Here is a 27,403-nt window from a genome sequence, read left to right on the forward strand (position 1 = left end):
TCATGGGATATGCATTATATATTGTTCATTTAACCTAATTTACATAGTGAAGCACTTTATCATATACTAAATACCCTATTAGGTAATATGTATGATGGCAATTTCCGCAAATAAGTTAGAGTAAATACATTTCCTATCGAAATAACATGGTTTCAAAAGTCGTCATGCTATAATAACCACCTACTCCGTACTTTTTCAATCAAATTCCCTCAAAATTATTCAATGTCTAAGCTACAAATTGTGTTTCTAAACCAAAAAGACAAACTTTCTACCAATAAAATGATTACAATAAATTATTCAGCTGCTAATTTAATGCCCAAAAATTTGATAGAGTTGTAAATTTGCTTCATTTTATCTTCAAAGTGCATTGTATATAAATATATTTTACTATCGAAGTGGATTAAATGAATAAATCTATCATGCAAATTTCATGTCATTGAAAGGATAATTGTCTAATGGGTCAACTTTCTAAAAATACAAAATTTATTACATTTTGAAATGGCTAAGATATAAAGTATTAAAGCCTCAATTTAGAGCATTTACTTAATGAATATAATTTCATTCTTTTGCATTTTAGTCAAAATAAGCGCACGCCAAAGGAAGATAGCCCTCCATTTCCATATTTATTTGAGTTTTCCCACCATAATGTTAGAACAGACACTCTTTTATTGTTATTAAGTCACTCAGCACTGAGTTCTAGAGATGAGCGTCCGCGCCCGCGTTTGTAAAAAGCGTAGCAGCAACGACAACAATAAAACAATAATATTTTTGTAGTTTCGTTATTATAATTTGTTGTGTTGTCTGTGAAGCAGAAGAAAGGAACCTGGCGGCGGTGATTTTTAATCCATCCACAGATTCTTTGTTTATGTTTTGACTCGCTCGGAGTTTCCGTGATATTCTACTCCTCTCAGTAATAGACGTCATTTCATTAAGGACTGCTCAAAATGAGTTCCAGTTTAGGAGAAATGGTCTTTGCTGCCGAGAGGATCAGCAAAAAGCGACTTCGGAAAGGGAAAACGGAATATTTAGTCAAGTGGAAGGGATGGAGTCCCAAGTACTCGACTTGGGAGCCGGAGGAAAACATTTTAGATGCAAGACTCATTCAACAATTCGCACACATCGAGCCCATTCCTAAAAGAGGACCTAAAAAGCGGAAGAGAGTCGATTCGGACTCTGAGAGTCCGGCCAATCCATCTCCAAAGCCGGAAAGTGGATCGGCATCTAATACGACCTCCTCTACAGACAAGAAAGTAGGTGGAGGAGCGGAAGAAAAAGCGCCTTCCTTCCTCCAACCCACAGCATCGGGTCGTACACCGAAAATGGCCAATCGATTCGAATCCTCGAATCCAGGGATATCTAATAAATCCGCTGCCAAAGTCAAAGAAAACGAAAACTCTTCCTCGAGCAGCACCAGTAGCAATAATAACAACAACAACGGTTCTACTACCAATGGCCATAACCACCATAGTCCCTCCTCCCAACCTGCATTTAAACCCAATCATCACCTTCGAAGCAACGAACTCATTAAACGCCTCCAAGCCTCTGTCCTACTACAAAACCGCATACTAAAGTCCATACAAACCACAGCGCAAATCCTACCTCGGAAAATTGAACCAAAAACGGAGCCTCTCTCCTCTCTCTCTGATGAGGAAGACGATGAAGAGTACCAATTAACAGAATGGTTCCCTTCGGATCTCTCGCTCAATAAGTATCAAGAGAGAGTCATTGTCACTGACGTGACCGTGGATAATTTTACTGTGACAATGAGAGAGTCACAGACACCTGATGGATTCTTTGCATCCTCAAATTCAGACTTGAAAGTTTAATTTGAGCTCTACCTCAGCCTTTTAGTATCCATCCCGAATGAATAACTGAAAAGTCGTGGAGGGAAAGATCCGCCATTTCCTCTTCTCTAGAGACTTTTATTTTGCATGTGTTCTTTGTGATGTGATCAGTCTAATTTCTCTATTGCAGTCTTCATTTCTCTTAAATACGTCAGATTTATATATATATATATATTAATTATCATTATTATCAAAATTATTTGAACCGGCTCAAATTCGTGAGTTGTCTTTATTATTTTTATAATACCACTACTCAACATCACGAATTAAATCAATCCCTGTGTAATCCTTCTTCCCAATATGTCTTTATTCTTAATCCTTTAATGAACTAGTATTTTCAACTCCATTTTTTGCTAAAAATCACATACATTAATAATAATTCTATTTTTGTTGTCTGCTCTGTTTGAGAAGTCTGTAGCCCATTATCTTTATATATTCATTTATAAATTCGTGTATATTCTGATAGACTTATATTTTTTAACTTTTTTATATGTATATGTTAATATTATGATCTTTTTGAAAAAAGTAGATATCTGAGTGTGTTTATTTATATCACAATCTAAAGAAAAAAATATTTGAATTTGTAGCATTCTGGAAGACTGTTAAGTCATTTGAAAGATGAATTAGTTTATTATCACACTTGACTCTCTGGTAGTCCGCTTCGTTGTATGATTCATCTACAAACTACATTATTATGTATATTGTGGCCCAAGAGTAAAGTTGAAGCAAGTCATCGTTTATCAAAAAGGAGATTTTGTTTGCTCGCATGAACTTATTAGCTCAATTAATTATCATCATTTACATATTAATACTCTAGGGAAATAATATTGTTAGCTTTCATCATTTGGAGCGACTTTGCCCAAAAATGATTGAAAGAGTAATACAATTACTTATATAAATTGGTTTATTGTGTATTTATGATAAAAAATGTAGGGCACAGAAAGAGTCCTGCAACGCTAGTGGCCATAAGTAAAATTTACCCATTAGTATGTAACATTAATAATTACTATAAACACCTTAATTTTAGAATCTCTATTTGCAGATATCCTAGAAATCCAGTCTTCATCCGTTCTTTCTTCGTGACAAATGATGTCTATCGGTCATAAGGATCTACTTTTGGTCAATATTCTAATGAGCTTTCTCTCAGGGCAAGCGTACAGAAAAAGGGCCTTTTCATTAAACTACGTATTAATAAATGATTTGGGACTTTTAAATGTATGAAAATGTACCACGTGTTCGATTAGCGCTTAATCATATCAATTTGTTTTGATACAAAAGCTTAGTATAATCAAAGATGGGAGAATGTTGTAAATCAAAAAGAAAAGTATACGTTGGCAACTTTGATAGACGACATATCTACCGAAAAAGACCCCTAAATAAAGTATAATGCTCTTTACTCGCTAATAATACGTTTGAATTTACAAAATAGAGATAAATAATTAATAGGATCTTGCAGATTACCAACATACACCTTTTTTTTAAACGTAGGATTATGAGGATTTTGACAATTTTCACTTCCCTAACTATCTAGAATATTAATAATAAGGTCAAAAGCATGTCATATGATTTGACAACTCGTTTATTCAGAAAATGATGTGACGAGATTTCAACTAAAGTATTGTCTAGTGTAGTGTCAGTACTAAAACTTATAAATTTCGGTCTTTGATGATGTCAATCAACTTTTTTTTTTAATCAGTTCTTCTACAGACAGCCCGAAAGACCGCTAATCTTAAGCATGGATCCTAAGGACTGATAGGACCGAAGAAACAAGGGCCGACACAAACCTAGACTAATGTCTAGCTAGGAGGATTAAATAACTAGTACTTGCATGACATTGTAATTTATATGCTTGCTTCCAGACACTTTTTAGTTTAATATGAATCCCAAAATGGGTGGTGAAAAAAAAGAAAAAGTAACACGCAATCCCTAACCTCGCGTGATACGGTCTCATTCATACCCAGATCAACTCTTTAAGACTTATTTTCTTCTGCAACAATGAGTTTTAACTATATTTCACACATATAATTAATATTACATAACATTTTTGTTAAGAAATGAACGAAATTGTACAAATAAAAATGCAATGGTGGTGGGATGATTGTGATTTTATCCTATCCTATAAGTTACAAGAAGTTAATCATAAATTAAAATTCAATTTTCATGTATCAAACTGGGGGAGTCACTCTTATAATTTCATAATATTTCAGATTTCTAAAAAAGATGTTTGTCATGAGAAGACGAAAAAAAAAGAGGAGATATATATATATCAATAGTGTAAGAACCTTTTAGATTCCGACAAACACTCAGATAGAAATAGTATGTATGTATATAACCTATATCAGTATGCTTCCTTCATTCAAATAATTTTTATTCCAAGTGTTCCGCGAATATTTTCTCAACGTATTATTATAACAGAAGACAACAAAAAAATTATGAGTTCATAATTACGGAATAGTTATATTAATATACAGTTTTATATTACAGTAATAATTAATTTATTCTAACGTTTTGCATTGTTATAACTCAATGCTCTCAGAGGTGTTTTAAAATTGGCTGCTGCCTGTTGTTGAATCTGATATGCTAACTGATGTATTTTAAAGCCATATAATCGCGGAACAAATTGACTTGCTGGTCTTTTGGGACGATACTCTGGATGAACCATAAATAACATGTGCGGGAAACCTGTACCAAAATATGAACCATCAGTGTGATGATGACGTGAGCTTTTGGGATTATATACATCCATACATTTGGGACAGTAAAGCTTAACCATTGCTTCTCCAGGAATGTCGCTCAATCCGATGGGTAACATGGGCTAAAAAATAGTTAAAAAATAAATAAATAAGTTTATGATTCTGAACAAATAAGGAATTCCCTGCAACTCTTCTCCTTGCCCATCAACATTTTTTTTTTTAATAATAAATAAACTGACTAATAATAAAAACAAATCTCTGACTTGACTAATAATTGAATTGCGAGCTCTTCATACAAGCAACATCGATAGATATTATTTGCAGAAGAACGACCATCAAAGAGTCTTCCAATCATCTGAAGGTAGATGACAGTAGATGCACATAATATTGTGCCAAATACATACTGATCATAATAATAATATGTACGTCCACTATGAACAACACTATACAAATGCACGTCAACATGAAAACAATCTTTGGCAAAAATTAAGTAGAGGAGGAAAAATCCTAAGCTTAATTTACTTCATATAGGGCAATATTTCATAAATATATATTTAAATTTGTGGGATGATTGAATTTAACTCTGAGTTTTAAGTATAGCTACTTATATTGGCCACGCTATGACCCCTTTCAAATAAAAGCTATTAATTATTGTGACAATTGAATTTGGTTACTTCAAATGCAATTTGACGCACATCCAAAGGATTATTAATAATAATTTGTCGATAAAAATTGACGATTATTCGTATACGAATACAAATGTAATCCACACTCAATTATGAGAAAAATTATTATAGTTTTTTTTTGTTGACGGGCCACAAATATTAAACTACATCATAAAAAAACACTTTCTAAATAATAACAACAGTCTTTATCAAAAAAATCCAAATTGAATCACACCCTACAATCCCTTTGTTTTACAACAAGATATATGTGAGTCAATGACAACATTTTGACAATTAAAATGATGTGTAATCTATCAGATACATCTTTAGATATGGATAATATATGTGGATCGTTAATATAGAAGCAAGTCAGAATGATAATTTATTTAAAATGAAGTCAATATCTATGAACAAATTGTTCTTATTAAACCGATTGGGTAGCCAATCTTGAGCTCAGAATAAAAGAATTCAAAATTGATCAATTCTATTTGAGAAACAAATTGTTTCAGGACAATATATAAGACTCTTATATCAAATGAAGATTTAAAACGTAAATTCATACAGATTCTTAACAATTTCTAGTAATTTGAATAAAAAGACTAATTGACTGAAATATTAGATTGTACGTAAATATGAAATGAAATAATAAATTTGGATTTTTTCCTTTTCTCGATGTAAGTTCGAGATTTTTTTTATGTGGCATACATTGAATTAATGTTAAAAGTATTTAAAATATAATTTTATGGTTTTGTTTTGTTTCATTTTTAAATACATTTTAACTGTCGCCATTGTTAAAAAACAACGCAATGATGAATAGAAAGCCATTTTATAGAGCTAGAATTATTTTTCTCAAAATGAAGTCAATTTCAATCACAATAAAAGAATGAGAAATTGATTGATTATATTTGAAAGGGGCAATATCGAGGCCAATATATAAGTATCTTATATCAAATAAAGGATCACAACTAAAGCGTAAATTCTTTACCATTTTAACTCATCTTTCAATTTGAATAATATTCCTATATTTCACTCAAATATGTCTATAAAATATTGAATATGTATAAGTGGGATCTAGTGTGTAAGTTATCAAAACTGGAGTGTACATTTACTGGTCCGCTGATAAAGAACTCTCAATGGGTTATGGAGATGTTTGGGACAACTCCTCGGGTTTAACAATTTATTTAAAATTACGTTCCATCCGGAATCGAATTATCTTCAATCTCTGCGTACAAATTATTATTATTATGGACCCTTTGGGTGTGTTCAAATTGAACTTGAAGTACAATTAAAATTGATCGTCAACTTAAAAAAATGAAAAGATTTTATTTGAAAAGGGAGAAATCGTGGCCAATATAAGTCTTACACATTAAATAAAGATTTACAATTATAGCTAAAATTCTTAGGTATCTTCACTCATCCTAGTTATTTGTAAAATAACCCAGAAATACTGAGTTATATGTATACATATATGTGGTATAATAATTATAAATAGGGATTGTTTCCTTAGCACTGATATCAAGATTGTGTTTATGTAGAAAAATCCCATATATTAAATAACTGTTAAAAGTAATTAAAATAAAATAAAAGGTCTTTGTGAAGTATTCTTTTTTAAAAGGTTTTTTGCCATGCACCATTGCTACAAAATAATGTAATAATAAATATATTGATGTACTTTATATATATGCTAACTCTTTCGTCAGAGGATGTATGGACGCACCACATATTTTAACTCAGGTATTTCCGTTGCAAAAAATAATAATAATATGCTAAACCTTTCTACGAAAATATAACAATACAGATATCTACCTTTTGGAGACACTCTATGAGTATTGAACGACAGGAAATCAATTTAATTTTCCCAGGAGCAAAAAAAAAGGTATATTAGCATCAATATGGATACAAATGAATAGGGAGGAGTACCAGGGGATATCAGGTATTGAAATAGAGGTGTTTCTAAAATAAAAAAATGCACAGAGGTGTTCAAACATATTATTTAGTATAGAGACAATTGCATATGTCCAAATGGTGATTGATTAAATCACACCAAATTCCATTATGAATAATTAAAAACTGTTATTATTTAATCATTTTCACTGATTTGTAAAGTGCGGTGCGTTAACATAAAAAAAATCTTGAACAAAAATCACGAGAGAATCCCAATTGAGCATTTTCATTGACTGCATAAATTGCATCATAATTGAAGAAGACTCATTTACAATAACCCTTGATCAAACTCCATCAAATGTCTTTATGAATAAATAGACTTGACACCTGCATTGAATACTATTTAATGCCAATGATAAAACGCTGATATTTGAGTATAATCAAAATCCCGAAAATGGTTAGATTTGTAGATTTTTTTTTAAAGTTTTGATCGATTAGAGACAAGGAAAGTTAGAGAAAAATATCACCTGAAATAGCTCTACATATATTTTAGTCAGTTATAGGGGCATATTATTCAAAATAATCGGATGATTGTAGATACTCAAGAATTTTAGCTAAACTAATATTTGAGAAACTTATACAGGTCCCTCTGGAGGCCTTTAAATACATAAAATCTGTCAATTTATCCTTCTTTTATTGTGACTTCAATTGTTGCTACTTGAGAGTGGAATTTGCGGTAGACCTAATGGGTTCATAATATTAATTTATCGATATAGATTGACAATGACTTGTATATAAAGGAATACAAATTGTGTGAGGGGGAGGGCATTACGACAATTTTTAATTAACAGAAATAAGCTTTGGAATTTGAAAACTCAATTATTTCATTATGATGTTTTCCTATTTTTCATAATAAAATGGAACTAAGAGATTCATTTAAAAAGTTCGATTGTTTTCTCAGCTTTTAAATATGAACACAAAGTGTTGACGGCCCACATTTACGGTCCTAAAACAAGGGCCTCAGGACGCATACATTACCATTTGACATATGTACCACCCAATCCAACTCCCTGCTTTGCAAAATTCTCAGAGCAGGTCTCAAACAATAACAAAGATTTTATGATTGATACAAGAATATATCTTGAAATCAAGATAACCCTGTTTAACTGAGTAAGAAGAGGAGCAATCTTAATAAAGTATTTCAATTGCGATGTAAACATCGCCTAAATATTAAGACTACTAGAATGACAAATATTTCATTCTTGAGTTACGAACATGATGCTCTCAACCCTGGATAAATGTAATGAGGATTCAACTTTAAGGGGCGGGATTTGGACATGACGGTAGTAGCTGTAATTATGGAAGTGGACATAAATAGACGTGGGTCAATGTATTATTCTAATGAATCTGAATCTTGAGAGGAAGTGGGCCTTCTCTCTGATTTTAAACATGATCCTTAAATATCAGACGATCTACTTTTGAGTCACTCAATAATGTAATGCGGATTCCGTTTGGAGATCCCTGATTCTAGCATGCTTTTGTGTGGTCACATATATAAGAGGGGGAATTGGGAGATGAGGGGGTTGTAAATAGGGAAGTGGATAATGATATTATAGATATGGACATGAGGGTAAAATCCTCGAGAATCCCCTTGAGAGGAAGCGGCTCAAAACCTTCTTTGCCTTGCAATGCGTATACCTGATTTTCACAATAAACTCTGGGACAGTGTCCAAAGTCCCCGGATTGGTATTTTTCAATCATTTGAGCGATCCCTCGATTGGTGAGAATGTATCGGGCGTGTATGAGACCATAGAGCATTTCTGCAGCTTGTTCAATGAGATCCGATTGATTGGGATTGTCGTCTAAATCCTCATCCGACTCCAAGTCTAGGATTAAATCCAAGGCTTGTCTATAATGAGGGACCTGCTCATTTAAGCCCGTGAGGTTAAATTTGTCTTGGATATAGTCCTCGTCCACTTCACAAAAAAATTCATTTCCTCTCAAACCACAAAACCAAGATATCCAACTCACTTCCTCCGAACTCGACATTTTTCTGGAGAAGTCAATGAATCTAGTGTTACTACTTAGTTAATCATTTAATTACCTTCCAAATAGCCAAATGGAGATCTAAGGCCGAGGAACAACTCAACCAACCAAGGGGAGAATCAGAAAAAGAAAAGAAAAGAAGAAAAAAAGAACAAGAAGTAAAAAAAAGAGTGAGTTCATATAATTCTGTGCAAGTTGCCACTTTGTACTAATTGCAACTTGTACAGCTTATTTGTACAAGTTGCAACCGCAAAATGAAATAAAACATTTCAAATGAAGAATTTACCGTGAATTTGTAATAAAGATAATGCAATAATTATGGACGGATGATCCGTTATGAATATCATTTTTTGACCATTTGTATACAAATGACTAAAATATAAGTATTCTATGGCACATTATACATCTCAAATCACCATAGTTATATTACTCATAATAATTACATAATAACCATACAATTTGAATACATCAAAATCAAACCATAATATCAATGAGCCGATTTGTTAATTGCAAATTAGAATGACCCATGTTGTAATTAAATAATTCATTTGATGATGAAGAAAGTGCAACTTGTACAACTTACCATAGTACAAGTTGCAACATGTACAGAGATCCCAACTTGTACATAACATATATTTATATGAAAAGAAGAAGGAAAATACATACAGCAGCTAGCGACCCTTGATGATCTGATTGTATCCCCCAACGACATCTAGTGGGTTCACTCAAACAGCTCTCTCCTCTATTTGATACAGAGGGAAGTACTGAAAATGAAAGCTATTTTTGACGAAAGTGCAAAAGAATGCTACCATATTCATAAAGTAAATGCTAAAAATTGATCTAATGAAGCTTTTTAGAAACAATTTAACAATTGAATAATTTATTAAAAGACATTGATTTACATAAAGTTGTCTGGTTACATTTGAAACACACATTTTAGAGGGAATTTGATTAAAAAAAGTACGGAGTAGGTGGTTATTACCGCATGACGACTTTTAAACCCATGTTCATTTTGATAGAAAATGTATTTAAACTCGCTTTTTTGTAGAAATTGGCTTCAACACATGTTTCACTATAAAAATTAGGATTAATGAATAATATATAATCTATGTCCCATATCATTGCAAGAATCATTGTTAAATGCTTCAACTTTTGCTTATAAAAAAATCAATTATTACTAACCATGTGTAGGATATAAACTGTTAAAACTTCATTTGAGTGAATATACTTTATGAATATGAGATAATTATTGTGCACTATTGTCAAACACAAAAAAAGAGCGTGTTCCGTATTTATTTCAGTGTTCCTTGTTTCATCTAGCTATTATTTATTACATAATGATTATGGATTCACGCAAAATCCAACAGTCATCACTACTTACTTAGTTACTTAAAATAATAATATGCTATTACCAATCAACTATACCTTGAAGAAGAGATCGAGATAATGCTGAATATTGGTTACTCTCCCTTCCTAAAAAAAAAACAAAAAAATATTGGGTATTAGACAAAAAATGGATCAATCTAACAAAATATTTTCATTTACAAAAAAAAGTATTAAAAGGGATTATTAAATTGAATCTTCCATTTCACATAATGTTTACAGTTATAACTCAAATTAGGAATTTATTAGACAATAAATTATTGTCCTCGAAAAAAATATTGTCAATAATATACCTAATGTTGATGGGGGTCATTTAGAACGCCTTATAATTTTTGAATTTTTGTATATTTTATATATTATATTCCTTGCAAAATGAAGAAATATAAGCCATTTTGAAATATATTTGTATAGTCCAATGCATTTATTTATTATGTATTTACATTATAATATTAATATGCTTATTCATCAAAATGACCTTGATTCCCACACAAAACCCTGATTGAAATAATAGATTCCGGCTTGAAAAAAAACAAAAAAACCCATGAAACCAGAGTGGTATTATTTAATACAATGACTAGTTAAATATTAAGTTTATTATTTATGAATATAAAATAGCTAGCCACAGACACCTGATCGTAAGAATCATTGTCTGACAAAGAGCACACAAGGTATGGAGGTTGCGTAATTTTTCTGATTAATCAAAAATAATAATATTACTTTTGGCGCTAGTGTCACGGTTTTCCATCTTTCAGAGATTTTCGGTTGTTAGCTAGCTACCTAAATCCAAAGATCTAGCTGGCTCACGCTGTTGTTTATTTCATCAGTGCATGCCTTGTGACTTATTTTATATTTGAATTAATAATGTCCTACTGTCGGGAGGAAGGGAAGGATACTCTTGTGTTTCTCACACCAGAGGATGCTCTAAAGAGGGAGAAGGAAGTTCTGTTTGAGAATTCGGATGGAACAGAGGATCAGCGACCCGGTCTCATCACTCCTGATGGAGAAATTAATTGGAATTGTCCTTGTTTAGGTGGAATGGCCATTGGTCCATGCGGTGTGGAGTTCCGCGAGGCCTTTTCTTGCTTTCATTATAGGTGAATGTCTTACAAATCATGAAAGGATTGATAATTAAATATCCAGCTTTAACAAATATATATCTGACTCTTTTTGCAGTGAAGCGGAGCCCAAAGGGAGTGACTGCATTGAAAAGTTTAATGGTATGCAGGATTGTATGAAGGAATATCCGGACTTATACGATGAGAAAAACGGTGGGAGTGGTGGTAGTTCTATGCCTTCTGAAGAAAACGAAGACTCTTCTTCGCCACCTGAGGATGGCGAAAAATGAAGGAGAATTGCTAATGGCGCATCCTAAGGATTTCTACTAAAATAATTAAAATTGAAGAATGATATATATAGAAATATATATATATTTTTTTTTTTGAAATTTATAGGAAAAGTAACTATTTAGTGTCTATGTAATGACAAAGAGAATCCTTACACGTTGTATCTACTGAAAGTGGGGATCCTCTTTTTCTTATATATCTGTGATATGGATTATTTTGGGTATTTATTGTTTCTCAAAGTTCGAAATATAAATAAGTTTGACAGTTTTGACATAATTTATGCACTAACAGGGTTGGGGCAATATTTTCTTCTCTCCTTAATCTAACACTTGAAGGATGTAGAGGTAATTTCCACCCATTTTTTCTTTTTTTTTTAAAGTAAGCCACAAAATTGATGGTAACTGAATTGACATAACTTTTGAAATCCTTATATAAAAGAAAAAATAGAATGGACACGCTATAATAAAATCTGTCTATGGTCATTCTTCTTAAATTGGATTTTTACTAGATGAAACATCGTCATTAAACCTACATATGGATATTAATTTGAGCTCTGTTCCGAATCTATTTCTAGGCTTTATACTCCCTAAATTTATTTCCAGACGTTGGTCAGTGCAATTAATTTATATTAAAATGATTTCTCCGTCGTTGAAGGGGATATTCGTCCTTCTGGTATACATATCAATGGATCCATTGGACTTATTTTTTTTAAATTTGGTTATTTCTCCTACTTCCCTTAATACTGAACTCAGCAAGGCATTATAACTTTTTTACTCTAGATATTAAATGAAACACAAGTGTTTTATACCCTCAGTTTAATAATATATTATACTTATACACAAGAACATAGTATACATGTTACAACATGCATAAGCAAATTCTTGAATTTACAGTTTATTTATCTTAAAATGAATTACTTAATTACAACATAGGTCATTCTAATATCTATCTATACTATCATTTCACTTTGATCTATAAAATAACATGGTTATTATGTATTTATGAATAATAAAACTGAGGTCATTTGAACTTTTCAATGTGGCACAGAATACTACCATTTTCATCATTCGTATTAAAATAGTCAAAAATTAGAAAACTAATAGGTCCATCATCCATGGAATGTTCTAATTAATGCATGATTATAATCCAGAAGTGCTATAAATCCTTCCTTTCAAATTAGTCATCTCATTTTTTTGTTATAACTTGTAGACAACATATGTACCAATAGGCCTAATTAAAGTACTTATTTAGCAAACGTAAAACCTATTATAGAATAATATACGTTCCCATAATTATAAAGACATAACTATTTCAATCTCTTCCTCCAATAAGATCCATAAGCTTATTTCAATGTTGTTTCTCCAATCAAAAGCGCAAACCTCCGCCTAGGGTAATTTTTCCTAAATTATTTTTTTTGCTGTATAAATTATCTTTATTAAATCTACATAAGGATATCAATTTCAGCTCTGTACCTCAATATATTCCAAATTGATGGTCAATTATGTTTTTGAAATCAACATTTTGTGTTACCTTGGCCTATCAAAATTTAATGGCCTCTTACTGTGACCATATATAATCTTCACACAGAGTTAGATCAAAGTTGATCCTAAACTTGTGGCGTAATCGTGGTGACTCATAGCAAATTTGACGTGCAGTAGATTATCCACCATCTGATAAGATTTGTTCTTTATTCATTCTAATTAGATAATAAATAAAACAACTAAACTTTAAAAAGTTGGAATTCAATTTATTAATAAAATATGTATATATTTATAATAAAGGAGAAACATAGCCGAAATTAAAGATATTTTTCAGAAATAAGTGGAAAATAAAAAAGTTACTAATTCATTTGATTGAGGATAGCTGATCGAGGGATCGTAAAATTTTGACCATGGATATTTTAGTAAGATCAGTTCATGTACAGTAAAACGTATTAAAGGGATTTAATAAGAAAAAAAATGTTATATTAAATACTAAGTTCATTTATTGAGTAATTATTTGTAATTAAAGAGTTTTTGTCGAGTAATTTTTTACTTGTGTGAAGAAAAAAAAAAAAAAATACAATGTTACTGATTCAATCTTGAACATGTGACGTGTTGTACAAAACATTATAATTCATTTATTGTTCGATGATTTATTATCGATTGATACGAATCATCCATAGTCTGAGTTACTAATTTATTTGTAATGAATCTTTGAAGCATTATTTTCTGAGGTTTTGAAGTAAAAGGACTGTAATTTATCACCATTATTTTATTTAAAATTTGATTTAATGCATATACAAGCGATTTCATTTTACCCTTTTTCCTATTCAACCAAATATAATTTCCTTGAAATTATAATAAATTTGTTATTTAAATTAAATTACCATACCCCCCTACCCAGTTATAGTAACACTCCTGTCAGAATTATCGACCCCATCAAAGGATCTTTGACGTGAGCTAGGGGTAGTCACAGGTGTAGCGAGAAAATTGGAAGTTTTACGAGAAAGGCTAAATTTATCATTAGGAGTACTCCCAGCGAGGGGGATGCAGCCTGGCACATAAACAGTGTGGAGAAACGGGATAAGTGAGGAGCTCATAGCCCATAGGATGATTAGTTGTAGGGGTTGGCATCCTAAGAGGGTTTATATTATTATTTTATTTGCATAAACCTACTCGGTTGGATATCCTCAACCTAAGATAATTAAAAAAATTGGAATAAGATTCAACTCAAATGCGTCATAAAAAATAAGTTTAGAACTACAATTTTATTCATAATAAGTTTATTTTAATTATAAGCGTATTAATTGGCTTTATGAGAAGGAGGTTTTTTATTTTTTGGGGGCATGGTAGAGCTAAATAACAAATTTAGTTTTTTTAACAATTAAATTAAATATTTAAATTGGTAAATGTTGCTTTTGTTACTTTGTTAGAGCGTACGATTATTGGTATTCTCAAGCTCGTAAGGGCCCTAATAATTATAAAGTGTCATTTCAAGGGTTGTTACAGCCTTTTTTAGACGCAATTAAAAGCGTCTTTATAAAAGAAGTGGGAAGGTTTAGATTTGTGAAATATGTTCTTTAATGAATTTCCCAGCTAATTAGGTTAAGAGTGGCTTTATTCATTCGAAATAATAAATTATATTTCAATTCATAGTTCAACTAAGAATATTCAATGTCATCAGTATTTTTGGTTAACTACTGATTTACATATATAGGCTATATTCATTATTACCGGAAAATCGAATAGTGTTTCATTGGTCAAGCTTGAAATAGTTACATCTTGTTAATCCAACAAATATTTGGCAATCTATAACAAAATTAATTATATCACCGGTGGGTAATTCTTTGTTTTGGTATTTTTTTTTTCTCTTTTTGAAGGAAAAAGAGAGAAATAAGAGAAAAGACGTCATCACTTTGTAACATAAGATTTGTAACTATGACGTCACTTTGATTCTTTACTTTGTTCTACATGCCGGCAGGGCTTACTATTTTACAATTCTAGCTATTGATCTAGAGATCACTACATCTAATTGGTTAAAAGATTTCTCCTGTCCTTTCACTACTTTTGAATTAACACTAATCAGTCATAATGGCGAGGTCAGCGAGTCAAGGAAGGAAGCCCAAGCAAAATAAAAACAAGTTTAAGAAAAAGAAGAAAGGAAAGGGAGGACTGCCCAAGGATGTTCCTCATACTGATCCCAAGGTGGATGTAAGTGAGGAGCCAAGTAAGACAAGTGAAGCAATGAATGAGAAAAGTGAGTCAAAGGAGGACCCTCCTAAGCCTGTGGAAATCAAAGAAGGTCCTGATGAGTAGGAGAAAGTGGGATCTTATCATAACCAATTCTTTCTAATGATTGGGTTTTGTTCCTTTTTCGTAGGTATTCGTATTTCCTACAATATGTTTTGCACATCATGAGTGCCGATATTAAGTTATTATAAAAAAGAAAATGGCCGACATTTTCTTTTTCCCTCTTTTTTTCAAACGAATTTAACAAATTATATTTTTTATTTTAAGAATATTTTTTTCTTGTTGCAGGATTAAAATGGATTTTTTAATGAGTGATCTTTACACTTCTATGACTTATTATATCCTATTTATTTAAATAAATTTATATCTAATAGTAATTATTGTTAAATGTGTTTTTATTTTCTTTCTACAGCGGTTGACTTTTTAATTTCATTCCCAAACATCAAAAACTACAAGTTGAAAAAAAAAAAAAAAAAAAAAAAAAATACGAGTAATCATTTTAAAGGAAAAATCTACAGTGATTGAGTTAATGAAATCATTGAAATTTGAATGGATTCTCAATATATATATTATTAAGAGAGTAATTTTATTATTAAAGAAAATTTATGGCTGACTAGTACGAGATTGTAACTAAAATTGGTCTGTTGATTAAGAGTATGAACTCATTTTTAGTTATCACATCAGGATTTGAAGATCATGTATTTTTCCATTTTTGATGAAAATGACTACCACCCATTTATCGAAGTTTTCTAGATAAAACACGACTTTTAAAGTACTACATTTATTGTATTCTTAATCAAGGAATTACAATCAAACATAGATACCTAATTATATAAAAAAACAATTACGACACAGATCAATGGCAATTAGCATTTATGTAATTTTTTTATGCTGATCTCTGATGAACAGTTTCTGGCTTGTTTCTCATCAATTTTTAACATTTATCGGCTATCATACGTGAATCCAACCGCTCTTCTTTTGATTAAATGTCCTGAGTACAATGTTCCCCCTTTTCCTTGCTCATATCCACAAGATTATCATTAGAAATTATCCAAATGTCTGTGTAAATAATGCACCTTGAGACTCATTAGGCACCCAAGATCTTGCAGGCTCATTAGCTCTTTCACAATCCTGTTATCTGCCTTCTTATTCTCTAGAAAATTATTCACCACATTACAAAATGCATATTGAGCACTTTATTCCACCTCATTCATTGATGTGATAATATTTTGAATCTCAAATTATTTCATAGTGTTCTTATAAAATGTCTATCACATATTCTAGTCTTTTTCTTCTCTTTACAAGGACTAAGAAAAGTTGAATATTATATATTGCTGAGGCGTTCTTCACTGTGATGAAGAGGATTTGACGAACTAAGACAATGTTCTTCCTATCGTCTAGAGCACCGTTTCCCAACCTGGGATACATTTGCATATCCCAAGGGATATATTTAAGGCTTAAAAAAAAGATTTGTTTATAATCTTCATTTTTCTAAAGTAGCATAAATATTAATAAGATTTTGTGAGATATTAATTTAAAAAGTCACATATTGTATATTGCTAAACACCTTATGATCTGTCATTATAAAATATATGCTAATATAATTTAGCCGTAGGAGTAGATTACTAGTAAATTTATAAATTAAAGTATTTTTTGGGATATTAAGTTAAAAAAGTATTGGTAAAATAAAATTAAAAAAACTGACAAACAATTAATTAATACAAAAAATGTTAATTAGAATTTTTAGAAGAAGTCATTCATAGAAAATCAAACAAAATCATGATGACAAATGATATGACATAGAAGTTATTAAGATTAAATATTACAAATGGACTCAACAAATTATTAGCGACAAATGTAAATCATATACATACAAAATTAATGAGACATTTTTACACTGAGATGAATATACTAATTATTAATAGAAATAAAATCTGTCTTCATCCTATCCTACTTCAAATACACTAAAATACTTATAAATATCTTAAGTAAACTAGTACATCTAAATGTTGGAATCCACAGCATACTCAAGGTTTTACCTGAACAAACGGATGTTACACAAACACCTTGCACACTATTTGAACCTAAGACCTCCATTTAAGACCATTCAGGCAGTTGTTTCTTCGTAAATCCAGTAAAACTTAGCTTACAACTGCGAAAATCGGGGCCTATATTTTTGATGATACAAAAATACAGAAACTCTTCAGATATGTTCTCCAAGAGATAGAACCGCAGCCAGATAGAGAAAATAGAAGAAAAATACTTCTAATATGATCAAGAGAGCAGATTCGGCTCCTTCCTTGCGAAGGAGATTCCAAGATTGCAACAATAAAGAGATCCATTCACGATGAGTAGATAATTTCAATATTACAAACATAATTAGTATTTATTTTATTTGAGTTTGTACGAAGCACGATATTATATAGGGATATTAATTATTATTATTTAATTGAAAGGTATGACGTCTTTGTCGTTACATTGAAATAGTGAACATTATTAAGAAAATTTATTAAAGTTTATTTATAAAAGTAAGTTAAATAAGTATGGGTAAATATTAAAAAATACAATTAAAAAAACTATTATATTCATTATAAATTATCATAGAATTTATAAGCAGAGAATCAGACAAATTTAAAAGGACAAATGATACGATATAGAAGTTATATTAATAAAAAAATAAAACAAATAGGTTTAACATTATTAGTGGCAGTATATACTGATCATTAATAGCAGTAAAGTCCGTCTTCATCCTATCATACATATTCAAAATGAAATGAGATATTTTTATACATAAATAAATATACTTATTACTTATTAGAATATGTATGGGAAATGCAGACAAAACTATCGATGAAAGAGAGGAACATTATCTTAAAGAGTTAGTATTTATTGTTTACTCGTTTTCCAATTACAAAAGAGGCACACAGGTAATACAGAAATCAAGGATCAATGGTAGATAATTATCAATATAGATTTTATACATCACAAACTCCACCTTATGGGGATTGAGACAAGTTATATCTGCATTACATACATCAAGGAAAATGAAGGACTCTTATCAATGAAATATTTTTCTTAGAGTAAGAGACGAAGCAGAGTTGACTTAAGAAAAAAATGACTTCAGAATTTCCATGAAGGAGCAGTGGATAGAGGATTAGAACTCTTTCTGTTCTCCTCACTTTGGTTTTCAGTGGATTATTCTGTCTTTTTATGTAACTCGATGGCTCTTATAGCAGTATACGATTATTCTGTATAAGATTTGGAAGAATTCATGTATTTTTGAGCATAGAGGCAATGATTCACGAGGTCAAAAACCACTATCACAGACCTTGAAAGGTAAGGGGCATCTGCACAATGAGCGATACTTCCATGAAAGAAGATGAGATCCATCGAGTGAGGCACATATAGACGAAATCCCTTGAACAGAACATGAAGAGAGGACCAGATTCCATGTGGCTAGGATATCCAAATTGAGAAAATATATTAGTAACGGATAGATGGAGATCTTATTAAATGCAATCCAGGTGGAAGGGGAAACTCTTAAGGCCTTTGAGTAATAAAATGTATTATATTCAATATTTATTTTACTAAGGTAGCGGCAAACAATAGTCTTTATTGGAGGGAGATGTTGTACAAGAATTATTAATAAATGATGAATAAAAAATAAGAAAGAAAACAAAGAAGTAATTTATTTGTCCAAACGTGCCCATCTTAAAAAATGATACATTTGTGCTGGGGTTCGCATTCGATTCTCATGCAGTCTTGAAAACAACAGTTGCACACTCTTTTGATAGATAAAGATCTCTAACCCAATAATTCAAAACAGACTGAGTAAACAGAATAGGTTTTTCAAAATGGTTGAAAAATATCTGTAGTGTCTTCTTCATCACTGGGAGCAGATGTCTAAGTCTAAGAGATCATTTTATGGAAGCATAGTAAATATTCATACATATATTTCTTCGATATGGGCACCGGGGTGAGTAGTTGAAGGGATACTTGGTCATAGAGAGCTCTAACTAACGTCATAAATTGCATCATAATTGGAGGAAACACCAGCCATCTTGGGGGCTGAAAATTGATATTTTTACTACAATAAAATTGACCAATTTCCTATAAATATAGATGAAGCTTTGTCAAATGGCTTTGAAAAAAAAAAAAAAATAATAATATTTTACATTGAATACTATTTGATGCCAATGATTAACTCTGATATTTGAATTAAATCAAAGAAATATGAAGTCCATATGAAATGTCTACGCGAAACGAAACGCGAGCTGGGAAAAGGAAGAAGAGAAGTTTGATAATCAAAGGTAAATCCATTGTAGAATAGGCATATTTAAAAAAAAGGAAACCAAAAATCAATATAGTTACCCTCACAATTTGAAGAATGTTTTAGCTGAGAGAAAGAATAATGCTCATGACGTTTCATTAGATCAGCTACAATCAGCTGTGACAAGAGAGGAAGGAAAAAGGATATAAACAATGATATTTGCTAGTACTACTCCTATGTCGATCCCCAATTCTACTCCCAGTCCAACAACTGCACAACTAATCCTCAGAGTTACGCTCCGTCTTTTATGAGCACTCACGGATGTTTTAAACAGGTTTTGAACATAATTGAATCTATTTAGAAAAGGATGTTACCTACTCAGGAATTAAATAATAATGACAACTGCTAAGGAAAATAAAATTTGTTCTTTAAACTGCGATAAAATTCAGGATCTGGACAATGTTTAACTATATCTTTAAAATTTAAAGTGAGAGGTTGAGCCCTTCTTTCAAGTTAGTTGTGCAACTTTTAATTTAAAAAAAATATTGACGATGTAGGAGTCCCAGAGGAACACCATCATTGAATTTGCTTGCACGGGGCACTCCCAACCCTACATCCATAAGATGCTCTATATCCAAAGAGTAGAGTCTATGAGGTCTACACTCGCTGGAAGGAGGGAGGGGAATATAAGAGAAAAGCCTACAAGTCCCGGAGTGATAAAAACGCACTACCATATTCCTCCTTGGCCTGAAACTTTCTTTCAAATCATGTCCTACGACTCCGATTAACGCTCTAGCAAAAACGTTTCAAGTAAGCCGTACAACAATCTCCAGGCTCATGAACATTGACCCAAGGAAGCATTCATGCACCTCTATAAAAGGCATATCCTTACAGACAAAATGAAGGCCACCTGAGCTGTCCACGAAAGAAAATTGCTAAACAATTTGAAGTCCTTTGGTAATCGAATCATCTTGTATTCAAAAAAGAATCCATGGACTGTCAACAGATCCCACGATATCCAGAAAATAATTTGTTTACCTTAGAGAGAGCAAATGTCTTCAAAGTCTTTATGCAACAAGGAACCCTTCTAATATCCTGAATACAGCCCGGCGGTGGTAAAGTTAAAACTGCCTCAGGGCTCAGCAGTTCACCTACACAACTTGTGGGCCAGAGTGTATTTTAGCCTATGAGAAGGGTTCCTTTGTACTTAGAAACGCAGCAACAGTGGAGTTTAAACTTCCTACAGGCCAAGTACTTCGGCTTTACAACCTGAGAGTGGAGTGTATTTTTGGATATTATAATGGTTCCTTGATGCTCAGGGAAGTGGCGTGGGATAAATTTTACTTGCCTTTGGGGCTTAGCAGTTCATCTACATAACCGGTGAGCCAGGGTGTATTATAACATATTGGAAGGGTTATATCCTGGCATGATTCTTCATCATTCAATAGTTTTATCGTCCGAATATAATATACAGTATGTATTCATTAGGCAATATTGAATGTTTCTGATGCAATAATTTCCGATGATTGCATCATATATCAGTTTTAAATGGCACAGAAAACACCACAGGATGTTAGTTGAAATTCAATATCCGAAATGGAGAGAGAGCACTCTTTGGAAATCAGGGCCAAAGATGTTAGCAAGATAAAGGGTGGATCAAGCCAGAGAGACGCTGCTCAAAGGTTACAGATTCCTCTCAGGAAAAGAATAGGATGGACAAACCCTTACAAATCAGAAGGGTCGAGGAAGGAAGAAAATAATTAGCAAAGTTCCAAAACTGGTGATTTCAAAATCTTTAACCAAAATAAGGCAATCCACAAGGAAACTTGCAGCAAGATCGACTCCGAAGGGCAAACCCAATATCCAAGCCATCAGTCCACAATTACCTCAGGCACTCTTTGAATGCATTGCTATACAAACCTCGTCTGCACCCCAAACTTTCTAAAAAACCGAAGGAAGGCCCGGCTTCAATTCTGTCGTGAACGGAAACACTGTATTGCAGATGGCAGGAAATGTATCCTCTTCAGTGATGAAAGTCCATTTGAGCTATTTCATACCCCAAATCCCTAAACATATCGGGTTTGGGCAAAAGATAATAGAATTGTATAATAGATAATAGAAATTTCCTCTGAAAATTCAGGTTGGCCCGTTATCAGCCACCAGACAGCGTCAGATCTTCACCTGATTCCACGAAACTAAAATGTAACGACTGAGTTTTACGTAACGGAGATCCTCAACATGTCTCAAATGTCAGTTCTGTCTTGTACTGAAGAAACTGGACCTCCTTTGTAGAGAAAAATGTTGTATGACACATCACAAAACAAAAGACACAGAGAGGACAAGAGGCACAAAAGTGGTGTTGAGACAACTTGGATTTTTTCTGAACCAAAGGCACATGGCCTGCCAACAGTCCTGATTTGTCTCCCATTGAAAATTTGTGAGCCTTGGTCCAGAGGGAACTCAATGAAAATGTGCCAGTAACTTCAGAGGTTGAATTAAAAAAAAATCTGACAAAAGCTTGGAAAAAAATTTATTCAAATACTTTGAATAATCTGTATGAAGGGATGAAAACACGCAGAAAAAGGTAAGTCAGGTAAGTTTTGATCCTCATTGTCCGGCAACAGTATTCCAGAATATTTATATTACAGGGGACTGTATTACTAATACGGAAACAGCTTGTGTATTCCCATTTATATATCGAGGCAAGCAATACGATATTTGTACAATGCATAGAAACGACGGGCATCCTTGGTGTGCAACTTATATGAATTGTAGAATTTGGACTGCTGATTCCGAATATATGCTTAGATTTGCCACATCACATCAAGTTTTTGTGATATCTGATATTTAATATTTGTGGGTGTTTTCATAAAAAAGCCTATAATGATACCACGTGTTCCTGATATGTATGTATCTTTCTCTCTCTTTGACTCGAGTACTTAATGTATTTTAATATATGTATCTCTCGATGTGTGCCAGCTCTTCCTTTACCAATCAATATATCGTTTATTTAATCTTATCTATACCAGTAAAACTCTCATTGGATATTATTTCCAGTGTTGCTCTCATTTGGATTTAGTAAACGTTCGAGATTATATATTAAATATTTTTTAAATCACCATCATAGCTGTTTACGAAATCCGAACACATGTGTATAAGTGTATAAGCTAGCCGTGTCTACATCTTCACGGAGAAGAAAGTGCTGTAGTGACCCAGATATATTCTGCTATATCTGGAGATGCTTCACTTTATCACCTCAAAGACGGAACATAACTCACTTCGTTAAGAGTGTGTACCTTGCTTATTTTAAAGTACCGCTTGGAGACCAAAACAAAAAATGGACATCTCGCATAGTATGCACGACTTGTCTCGAAACTCTGAGATCTTGGTAAAAATACTAAGCTCAAATTTAGTGTGACGTTGATTTGGAGAGAACCAACAAACTGAGTTGTTGGCTTCCAGACTGCAAGAGCGAAACATGCTTGCGTAACATAGATGCAAAACTGAGGAAGTTCTTTGATTCCGACAATCACTTTGTATACTGCAGTGACATTGAAGGGCTTCTTGTGGCTATGGGATTATCTGCGTATCATTCAAGGGAGTGAGCCTCTTTATTGATAGCTCAAAAAGAAGTTTAAAGTGTGTTTTACTCCACAATGGTACCATATATGGATATATCCCTATTGGACACTCAGTCTCCATGAAGGAGGAGTATGGAAACATCAAAATAGCACTTGAACAATTGAAATACCTCGATCACCAGTGGTTAATCTGTGTGGATTTAAAAATAGTGAACTTCCTTTCGGGTCAACAAGGAGGTTACACAAAATACCTTTGTATCCTTTGCTACTAGGACAGTATAGCTGACAATGATCACTGAGTTAGAATGGAATGACCATCAAGGCATACGTTTGTACCTGGAGAAAAGAATGTCATTAATGAACCACTAGTTGATCGAATAAATAGAACCCTTCCACCATTGCACATCAAACTCGGTATTATAAAGCAGTTTGTAAATACTCTTGATCAATACATATGTTGAACCTTTCCGAGTCTTAGTGATGCAAAGAAAAAGGCAGGGATATTCGACGGATCCCAGATCAGAACATAACTCAGGGACATACATTTCATTGAGAGGATGCCCGCTGTCGAATCTCGAGCGTGGACTGCATTTACTAAGGTGGTGCAGGATTTTCTTGGGAACAAGAAATACGACAATTACCAAGAGATTGTGGATGAACTTCCCCTTAGTCTACGAGAGCTCGGGTGCAGAATGAGCATCAAACATCAAAAAAAAGAATGTACTTTTAGAAATACTTCTCCCTCTTTGAGATTATCAGATCTTTGGTAATTGTCTAATATCTTAAATCAAATTAATTGAGAGTGTTGGGAGACAAAGAGGTCTGAATGTGGCGGGAAAGCAAATTTGTAGAGTATTTCCAAACCCCATTTTGTCTCCAGCTGAAAAGGGATTTACTTACAGAGTCTGTACAGGTACACTTGAGGTGTCTTCTATTATTAAACCAAAGGAGCGGTGTTTTTTCTGTGAAGTGGAAGAGGAGAACACATCTCACATTTTATATGACTGCAAAGCTATCTGGGCAGCTTTTAACGCCGTTGCAAAGGAGTAGCAATCATCTTTCGTAGGGAAAATTCTGAGGGACATCTTTCCTACATCATGCTGTTATAACAAAAGTACAATATTACTTTTATTCACTTAAAGCAATTAATAATGCCACAAATAAACAGATGTAAACCATTGTTAAAGACTATATTAGATTGTTACACCTTGTTTTAAAAAAAAATATATATATATATATATATTATAAAGCTTTTTGTTATTTTATTGTTTTTATCGTCACGTATTTAATGATGATTATTTACTGATCTTAAGGTTATTAATGTTTTTTTTTAAATGTTTCTTTAATTGGTTAGATGGAGTTGTATTGATACAGTATAAGTAAACATTACAGTATTAAATTTGTTCCATCTAAACTAAGAATCTTTTGGTGAAATCCATATCCATAAAGTATATTTATTTCTCTAGGAATCACCGAGGCGCGAACCTGCACACATTAAGTTCAAAATAATAAAGTATCCCAAGTCCATTGGGCTATGGCGATTCCTGTTATTATTTGGGTTGTTCGCTAAAGTTGTAACGAAATGAATAGAAGTTTTAAAAATTTCAATTAAGATTCGGAGTTTTTCTTGTTGTGATTTATGAAAATATCTTAATTACTTCAGTTTAATGAAATCAACTAATAATTTTTTCAATTCCTTTTCATAATTTGAAATTTACTAAATTATTTGACCGCTAATAATGCAGGAGATCTAGAATTGCTGTTATCACATACTTGCAAGAAATATAAATTTTTGAGATTGGTTCAAATGAAGTAACTCTAATCGGATTTATTCCGAAAAACCCAACATTTGAAAGAACTTTACAAAATCGCCAATAAAAACAATAAATATTATTAATTAAATAATACATCTTTTTGTTAATCCCTCTAAAACGTATTCAAAGAAAAGTTATATAAAGAGACACAAAAACGGAAAAAAATCTTGGGGTATTAAAAGACCAAAGTTCAGTCTATGGACGTCATGTAGCTGATACAATTTTTAAAACTCTCTAAAACAAAACATAATAATATTTTTTATATTTTGAAACAAATATAAAACTTTTCTAATACATCAAACTTGTTTTATTTCCTTCTGAAAAAAGGAAGTTATGTTGCCAGACCGCTATTTAAGCAAATTGTAGAAGTTACTAACAAATAAAAAAAAATTGAAATCATAGAGGAAATCAAGTACATAATAGAAATATCTAGGAACTCAATATTGATATTCGGGATCCACTAGTTATTTACTAAACTGAACAAGTCTGTTTCAAGCCCTGAATTTATGTTTGTGATTGAAAGCTTTCTATAATGTAATAATAGAAGTCAATTTCTTCAATTTTTTAGTGCAGTAATTGAAAATTAAATTGTTTTTGACATTTACCTACATAATTGGATGGTTGTTTATTTTCCATCTAGAAAAGAAAGAAGAAGTTATCCAAGACCTAGTTTTGATACCCATATTATTTTTCCCTCTTTGAAATTGGGAACTTAAAAATAAAATAAAAACTTTCTAAATTAATGATGAAGTATCATGTGGTGAGTTAATAGAAGATAATAGGAGAAACCCCTATTAACTTCATATACAGAGTAGGAAAGTTAAAACCTCAATATATTGGCAAACCCCCTTAAGATCTATGTTTATTAAAGTCTAAGGAAAAATAAAAAATCCATCAGATATCCTCCGAATACGAACAACCTGTGGCTATTATGGTCGGGTGCACGTCCAGCAACTTAATGAATTCACGATGTTGTCAATGTATTCAAGGTGACTGATGGATATGTATCACCTGCAAGGAAAAATCATTGGCTTTTTCTGGAATTAACTAGTAAAAAAATAGAATGGAATATACGATTTAAATGAATAGACATGTGGCCTCCTACCTTCCTGGATCTAAAACCTTTGAACTATGTGGGGTGTCTTGGAGAGAGAGTCAATAAACGTACACAGTTGACTATTTGCAGGCTTCCATTCTAAAGGCAGTGGCCAGTATGGACCTTGATTTCCTCATAAAGGCATTTACCATGTTCGGACCAGGTTGGTGCTGAGGTTGAAGCTTGGGGGGGAGGTTTGAATGACTGACTTCCATATGGACCCCTTCTTTGAAGAGCAAAAGATTACTGAATTACTAAATTTATTTTGGGAAATAAATTATTATGAATTTATGAGTAATATAAGTGGCGCTATTTGAACCTAATAATGAACCACAGAATACTTATATTTTAATAATATGTATCCAAATATTTAAAATGGCACCATTAATGTATCACTCATGCAAGAAAAAATCAAATATTTAAGTATCCTTATCCCAAGTCCTGCAAATCCTTCATTTTGAAGCACTATTCGTCTCATTTTTTTATTGCAACTTGTACAAAAAATATATATGTAAGGGCATTGCCGATCAACTGTGAATTAATTCCCACCAAATTATAATATTAAAGGCATGGTCGTTTATTGATTAATTCTAATCAAAACTTGTTTCTAATGACCTAGTGTTTTGATTCATTTGACGAGACCTCCTCGGGATTTAATAACCTTTTTGATCTTTGAACTAAATTGTGTTGCAGCCTTGATTGCATGATCAACTGGGATTATCCTCCAGTTCTTGGTAACGGAAGCCTTTAGGGAACCAACACTGCTTTAGGTGCATTTGTTGTCTTGTTTTTATAGGATACCCAACTCATAGTAATGGAGAATGTTCAAATATGGATTATTACTACTATTTCTCTACGAAAATAACATCCCTAACAGCATCTAAGTCAAAAGATCTTACTAGTGCAATTTTATACTTATAAGTATTCAAGGTTATACATATTGTATCACATTTGCATTTTTCTTCTTTAGCTTTGATAAACACATGTAGCCCCGGTTGAGACTCATTGATTTAGGAGGGGCTTGCTAATAGTTTCCTCCTCATTAAAAAAATG

At 32.2% G+C, this 27,403-nt stretch overlaps 4 protein-coding genes and 2 long non-coding RNA genes across 7 annotated transcripts in view; 3 read left to right on the forward strand and 3 right to left on the reverse strand.

The window, feature by feature from the left end:
* The window catches only part of LOC121126291 (uncharacterized), a 360,273-nt gene that overhangs the window by 135,468 nt on the left and 197,402 nt on the right, over positions 1–27,403 (reverse strand). The gene's annotated exons all lie outside the window — the stretch shown is intronic.
* Positions 781–2,372, forward strand: LOC121126166 (uncharacterized). The gene has a single exon (XM_040721475.1). It carries the CDS (start codon positions 945–947, stop codon positions 1,824–1,826), a length of 882 nt encoding a protein of 293 aa, XP_040577409.1. The 5' UTR covers positions 781–944; the 3' UTR covers positions 1,827–2,372.
* On the reverse strand, positions 3,825–11,211 carry LOC121125839 (casein kinase II subunit beta). 2 transcript variants are annotated; one of them, XM_040721080.2, is made up of 5 exons: positions 11,136–11,211; positions 10,558–10,605; positions 9,191–9,896; positions 8,785–9,139; positions 3,825–4,659 (listed from the first exon to the last, which is right to left on the reverse strand). In XM_040721080.2, exons 4-5 carry the CDS (start codon positions 9,133–9,135, stop codon positions 4,345–4,347), a joined length of 666 nt encoding a protein of 221 aa, XP_040577014.1. In that variant the 5' UTR covers positions 9,136–9,139; positions 9,191–9,896; positions 10,558–10,605; positions 11,136–11,211; the 3' UTR covers positions 3,825–4,344. The 2 variants fall into 2 exon arrangements, with proteins under 2 accessions (XP_040577014.1, XP_040577015.1); XM_040721081.1 differs by lacking the exons at positions 9,191–9,896; positions 10,558–10,605; positions 11,136–11,211 and having other exon boundaries at positions 8,785–9,184.
* LOC121125840 (mitochondrial intermembrane space import and assembly protein 40-A) lies at positions 11,274–12,122 on the forward strand. The gene is made up of 2 exons (XM_040721082.2): positions 11,274–11,609; positions 11,689–12,122. Exons 1-2 carry the CDS (start codon positions 11,377–11,379, stop codon positions 11,858–11,860), a joined length of 405 nt encoding a protein of 134 aa, XP_040577016.1. The 5' UTR covers positions 11,274–11,376; the 3' UTR covers positions 11,861–12,122.
* On the forward strand, positions 15,103–15,966 carry LOC121125841 (uncharacterized). Its single transcript, XR_005866764.2, has 2 exons — positions 15,103–15,719; positions 15,878–15,966. It is a non-coding gene; the product is annotated as an uncharacterized lncRNA (long non-coding RNA).
* LOC121125843 (uncharacterized) lies at positions 18,461–20,115 on the reverse strand. The gene is made up of 3 exons (XR_005866766.2): positions 19,961–20,115; positions 19,765–19,863; positions 18,461–19,699 (listed from the first exon to the last, which is right to left on the reverse strand). It is a non-coding gene; the product is annotated as an uncharacterized lncRNA (long non-coding RNA).

The sequence above is a fragment of the Lepeophtheirus salmonis genome, chromosome 11, assembly GCF_016086655.4.
Source record: "Lepeophtheirus salmonis chromosome 11, UVic_Lsal_1.4, whole genome shotgun sequence".
Lineage (NCBI taxonomy): Eukaryota > Metazoa > Arthropoda > Copepoda > Siphonostomatoida > Caligidae > Lepeophtheirus > Lepeophtheirus salmonis.

Coding starts and splice junctions, on each gene's coding strand:
- LOC121125839 (XM_040721080.2), bottom strand. CDS start 9,135: ATGTCGAGTTCGGAGGAAGTGAGTTGGATATCTTGGTTTTGTGGTTTG. Junction 4,660..8,784: donor GAGTTTATTGTGAAAATCAG/GTATACGCATTG, acceptor ACTATTTTTTAG/CCCATGTTACCCATCGGATT.
- LOC121126166 (XM_040721475.1), top strand. CDS start 945: ATGAGTTCCAGTTTAGGAGAAATGGTCTTTGCTGCCGAGAGGATCAGC.
- LOC121125840 (XM_040721082.2), top strand. CDS start 11,377: ATGTCCTACTGTCGGGAGGAAGGGAAGGATACTCTTGTGTTTCTCACA. Junction 11,610..11,688: donor TTTTCTTGCTTTCATTATAG/GTGAATGTCTTA, acceptor CTCTTTTTGCAG/TGAAGCGGAGCCCAAAGGGA.